At 39.9% G+C, this 6195-nt stretch overlaps 1 protein-coding gene across 1 annotated transcript in view; it reads right to left on the bottom strand.

The window, feature by feature from the left end:
• The window catches only part of cux2b (cut-like homeobox 2b), a 159353-nt gene that overhangs the window by 13419 nt on the left and 139739 nt on the right, over nt 1-6195 (bottom strand). Inside the window, exons 9-11 of the mRNA XM_037681252.1 lie at nt 5034-5082; nt 4295-4399; nt 2945-3136 (exon numbers count right to left, since the gene is read on the bottom strand). Of these exons, the coding sequence (XP_037537180.1) occupies nt 2945-3136; nt 4295-4399; nt 5034-5082 (346 nt within the window). The remainder of the gene's footprint in view (nt 1-2944; nt 3137-4294; nt 4400-5033; nt 5083-6195) is intronic.

Genomic DNA, 6195 nt, shown 5'->3' with positions numbered 1-6195 from the left:
AAATGGTTAGACACATAGATATTAGTCACTTTAAAGATGGTTAGTCAGGTTAAAGATGTTTAATTACATTAAATATGGTTAGTCACATTAAAGATGGTTAGTCACGTTAAAGATGGTTTGTCACGTTAGAGATGGTTAGTCATGTTAGAGATGGTTAGTCACGTTAAAGTTAGGGCATTAACAGAGTACTCGAGTAATCTACACATCGATTGCTAGGACATCTATCGAGGTTAAAAATTTAACATCGAGTATCCGTAGTGACGTCATATTATGTGACCACCGTATGACCGTAGGGGGCGGTGTTGCACTGTTGAAGGTCACAGAGTATGGTGTAACACCGGGTCCAATCCACCAAACCAGAGCCACATTAAAGATGGTTAGTCATGTTAAAGGTGGATAGTCCCATTAAAGGTGGTTAGTCACTTTAGAGATGGTTAGTCATGTTAAAGATGGTTAGTCACATTAAAGATGGTTATTCACATTAAAGATGGTTAGTCACATTAGAGATGGTTAGTCATGTTAAAGATGGTTAATCACGTTAAACATGGTTAGTCACGTCAAAGATGGTTAGTCACATTAGAGATGCTTAGTCATGTTAAAGATGGTTAGTTATGTTTTTTTTTCTAGATGGCCTCCCTTCTCCCCTTACAGCCATCCTCTCCTCACCATTATTATGAAATATTTATTATAGTGATTATCTAGTGTAGTTTTTTTTTTTTAATAGGATAGAAAGAAAGAAAAGACAAAGTAAGACTCCAAAATATAAGAAATATACACAAAGAGAGCACACGGCAAAACACCCGGCCACTGTCTGTTCACCTGCAAAGAACATGACAAAACACAGCAACGAAATACATATGTATAAAGAACTTAAAATATTCATGGCTTTGCAGTAAGTTTCCATAAATATATATACCCATACCTACGCCTATATACATACATACACATGAATATACACTCACATACATATCTATATATCTACATATAAAGCCTACATAAGCATCCCTGCTTCTATTTGTGTGTGGTTGTGAGCATGCATAAGTGTATAAGGCTTCTCTAATAGAACATTTAATAGTAACCGTGATGCAGCAGAGACCCGACCCCCAAGACCAGAGGCAGACGAAAAAGGGGGGACCAGAGCCCAAGACCCCAAGAGGGACCCCGACCGCGAAGCCCCCAGGGCCACCCACACAGGACGAACCACTCACCCACCCCCCAGATCGGACCACAGGGGAGAACCGGAAGATCCCCACCAGCGACCACATGCAGTGACCCCCCGGGGCCAACAGCGACAAACTCATAGGCCCCCGCCGGAACCCGCCGCACCGATGCAGGTCCAGGCCCGGGCACCGAGGCCCGGGCACCGAGGACTCACACCACCCAGGCCAAGGCCTGACAGGGCCAGAGGACCCGAGCCCCACCAGGCAGACACCAGGCCGAGCCGACACACGCCCAAGCGCACAGCCCCCGACATCAAGGGCCCCAAGCGCGCCCGCAGGCAAGGGCACACCCCACCAGGGGGCCGCACGAGATGCTTATTCATGTTAAAGATGGTTAGTCATGTTAAAGAGGATTACTCACGTTAGAGATGGTTAGTCCCATTAAAGATGGTTAGTCACATTAATGATGGTTAGTCACATTAAACATGGTTAGTCACATTAGAGATGGTTAGTCATGTTAAAGATGATCTGTTATGTTAAAGATGGTTAGTCATGTTAAAGAGGATTACTCACGTTAGAGATGGTTAGTCCCATTAATGATGGTTAGTCCCATTAAAGATGGTTAGTCCCATTAAAGATGGTTAGTCACATTAATGATGGTTAGTCACATTAAACATGGTTAGTCACATTAGAGATGGTTAGTCATGTTAAAGATGATCTGTTATGTTAAAGATGGTTAGTCCCATTAATGATGGTTAGTCCCATTAAAGATGGTTAGTCACATTAATGATGGTTAGTCACATTAAACATGGTTAGTCACATTAGAGATGGTTAGTCATGTTAAAGATGATCTGTTATGTTAAAGATTGTTAGTCACTTTAAAGATGATTACTCACGTTAGAGATGGTTAGTCATGTTAAAGCTGGTTAGTCACATTAAAGGTGGTCAGTCACATTAAAGATGGTTAGTCCCTTGATGGTTAGATGGCTAATTACATTGAAATGGTTAGTCACAATGGTTGGTCTTTTTGTTGTTGTAAATAATTACCTTTTTTTTGTGGTTTTATTTATTTATTTTTGTGTCTTGAGCTCTATGACGTCATCAAATACTCGAGTTCTACTCGGGTTTTATTATGTTAATGTCGAGTTTAAAAATTATACAGTATACTCGTTCAACCCCTAGTTAAAGTTGTTTAGTCACGTTAAAGGTGGTTAGTCCCATTAAAGATGGTTAGTCACATTAAAGATGGTTAGTCACGTTAGAGATGGTTAGTCATGTTAGAGATGGTTAGTCACGTTAAAGATGGTTAGTCAAGTTAGAGGTGGTTAGTCATGTTAGACATGGTTAGTCATGTAAATGATGGTTAGTCACGTTAAAGATGGTTAGTCACTTTAAAGATGGTTATTCACGTTAGAGGTGGTTATTCATGTTAAAGATGGTTAGTCATGTTAAAGATGGTGTGTTATGTTAAAGATGGTTAGTCACATTAGAGGTGGTTAGTCATGTTAGACATGGTTAGTCATGTAAATGATGGTTAGTCACGTTAAAGATGGTTAGTCACTTTAAAGATGGTTATTCACATTAGAGGTGGTTATTCATGTTAAAGATGGTTAGTTATGTTAAAGATGGTTAGTCACTTTAAAGATGGTTACTCACATTAGAGATGGTTAGTCATGTTAAAGATGGTTTGTCACGTTAAAGATGGTTAGTCAAGTTAACGATAGTTGGTCACCTGGTACATGACAGCGAGCAACGTCTTATGATCTCAGAAATATCCCACTCACCTCAATAGCTTCTGTCTTATAGGCCAGTTGACGTTCCATCTCAAGGATCTGATTGGTCGAGGCCTCCTGAACTTCCTGTAGTGTGAACTGCAGCCGCTGAACATTTTCAAGGAGGTGGAGGATTTCTCTGTCTTTAGCCAACAAGCTGGCCTCCAGCTGGGCGGGCAGCATGTCACCCTTCTCCTTTTTCACCTGAGGAAGGAAATGATTCATGAAAAACAGAATGTACAGGAAAAAAATTAAGAATACTATGAACCCTTTTCAACATTAAACAGCCAAACATCTGAACGCTTATGAAGCATTCCAACTATTGTGATCCATTTTTCTTCCGTATGTTTTTCTGCACGTTTCTCATCCTTCAGTTTTCAAGCTATTTCAACAAATCATATATCAAAAGGTTCAGCTCTTTCAGGACAAACCTGCTATGACTTTTGCTATTGGTGCAACTTTAGCTGTTTGAAAATATTTAGTCTTTTCTGCCATTTTTGTCCTCAGAAAATGAATCAAGCTCATATTACATCCTTCAAATCTTTAGATCTGTTTACAACATTTTACTGCTCCTTTCACATTTTGTTCTGCTTCAGCTTCTTTCAGCTTCCTTCTGCAAATTTAATCTTTTTTTTCAGCTACTATCAGCTAATTTCATTTGTTTTTTCATCTGTTTAGTGCTCCGTTCAGATTCTTTCTGCTAACTACAACATTTTTGTGCTTCTGCTAACTTCTTTCTGCTAATTTTAGCTTGTTATGCTCCTTTCAGCTTTTTTCTGCTAGTTTCAGCTTTTTCTGTAATTTCAGGTACTATTTAGCTGTTTTTATGTTAATTTTAGCTTTTTCAGCTAATTCCACCTTTTATGAACTCAGTTCAGCTCTTTCCGCTTTATTCTGGTAGTTTAAGTTTCTTTCTGCCTTTTCAGCTACATTTCAGCTATTTATTTATTTATTTTTACTAATTTCAGCCATTTTTTTAAGCTAATTTCCAAATTTTTGTGCTCACTTCTGCTTATTTAAACCTAATTCAGCAAATATGTGTTCTTTCTGCTTTCTTCTGCTACTTTATGCTAATTTTCTATTTCAGCTACATTTCAGCAGTTTTTTAGTCAATCTCTGGTATTTATTTTTATCAAGTTCTTCACAATAAGCATTCACAGTGCATTTTTGCAGGAAATGTAATTTCTCTAGTTTGTCTTATTTTCATGTAGAAATGAATCTGATATTCTAAGGAGGTAAAACGGAGGACAGGACAAGTTTTCATAGTTAAAAGCTGGCTTTCCCAGAGGAGAGGGATCACTCAGCGTGGCTGCAGCTCCGGTGATCTCATTAAAAAAAAGGATGTAGTCATATTATTCTAACCTTGGTGGTGCCCTCTGCTGGATGGCAGCTCCCTGTGGTGGCACTCGAACTGCTGGCTAACTGCTCCTTTAGCCGCTCCACTTCCCTCTGAGCCGTTTCCGCTCTCTGTGCACAGAAACGGTACCACCGCTTTCATTCGCCGGGTCACATCAATTGGCTAATGAGATGATCAAGGCAAGAGCACGTACATAAATCAAAGCAGGCGCCCTTGTACAGAAACTTAAAGCTGAGCGAGAGCATGAGCTGGGGGCCCGGGCAGACGAGTGCAGCCACCGCTTCATTCTGCTGAGGGGGCTGTTTAGTCAGCCCACTTTATTCCCCAAACTGTTTACCTGCTCTGTCACACCCGGCCTGCTAATTAATGATTCATTTTCAGAACATTTATCAGGGAGCTGCTGGCACAGAGCAGCAGAGTGAGAGTGTGAGAGAGCAAAGAGGAGAACAAGACACAGAAAACAAGTTGTGCCCAAACAGGAAGCAATCAGGGCAACGTGACAACGAGAACACCCAGCGTTCAGCGCTGGGGTCGCATGTCCCCCCGCTCAGTTCTGAGTGGAGCGGTGCTGCCGCAGGGTGCCACCAGACAGGGGCTTCAGTTTACACTCACAAATCACACGATCTGGAAGGGGGAGGGAGTAGATGAGGGCTGAGGGTGTCTAATTAAAGCCAGGCCTTGATTACAGGAGTGACAAGTGAACGAAGCTCCTCAACCACAGAAATGTACACACACTGTACTCACCTGATGTGCTTTCTCTAAATTTGCCATGATGGTTTCAACTTCTGACGTCCTGCAGAACACACACACACACATTAGACACACACACACGCACACACACACACGCACACACATTAGACACAGATTAATGCTTCTAATTTCCAGCTGACAGTAGAAACAATACAGACTTCATGTTTAACTCATAAAATAGATATGATGCTAATTGTTCAAAAAGGAAAAAAGCATTTTTTGTTTACTTACTGTTTGTATGTTTTAGAAAAATCTTTAAAAATTAAAATATTGAAGAATCTTTGTGAAATATCAGTAAAAATAATTTTTAAATAAGGTCCCTGAGTCTGTTACTTAACCATTAGCCAGAAGGCCCAAACACTCTGTCACATTATCACTTAGATATTGTCTCTGTAAATAAACTAAAAATACATATAAATGTAAAAAAGTACTTTAGAGTTCTGTACATGTGTTACTATAGCAAAGATATGATCTGACATCTAAATCTAATTTATAATGAGAATTACGATAGAATACAGAAATATCAAATGTTTACGAAAGCAGGATTTTATTAACCAAATATAAATCTAATATTAATATTTCTTATTTTTTAAATGGACCTTTAATATCTCAGCTGTGTTTCAGAGCTGGGGGGTAGACTGACTCTAAAACCCAGCTGGACTGAAGAACCAACAAGAGTTAATGGGGCCATAAACCAGCAAAGTACAGAACCATCATTTGGACAGACAGCCTTTTCATTTAGAGCTCCTCAGTCTTGTGCCAGTTTACCAACAACAATAATCGTGTGAACTAAAGGTTTTATCTCTACGGTGGAACAGCGGATAAATCAACAACAAACCTGTGAACACCGATGGACACCAGCCATAAACAGAAAGGATTTATTTTTCACACAAGTCCTGAGTTTTCTCCTGTCCTTTGCAAAGGTTGCTTTAATCAGGTCATTATCTTGAACTGTATCACAGTCTGGTTATAGTATTTGTGTGCCGACACTTTGAAACTGAAAGAAAAACGTCTTTAACAGTGTGTGGAGCGTGAAGAGCAGAGGTGAAGTCAAAACGTGGACTAAAGTTTGGTTTATACTCCAACAAGACGTAGTTTCAGACGTGTTTGTCTCACGGAGCGTTTACAGTCAAGGAGAAGTCGTGGGGGATAATAT

Source organism: Nematolebias whitei, chromosome 8, assembly GCF_014905685.2.
Source record: "Nematolebias whitei isolate Nwh7 chromosome 8, NemWhi1, whole genome shotgun sequence".
NCBI classification, from domain to species: Eukaryota; Metazoa; Chordata; class Actinopteri; order Cyprinodontiformes; family Rivulidae; genus Nematolebias; species Nematolebias whitei.
Note: the sequence above shows the minus strand (reverse complement) of the source record. Positions and strands in the feature narration are given on the sequence as shown.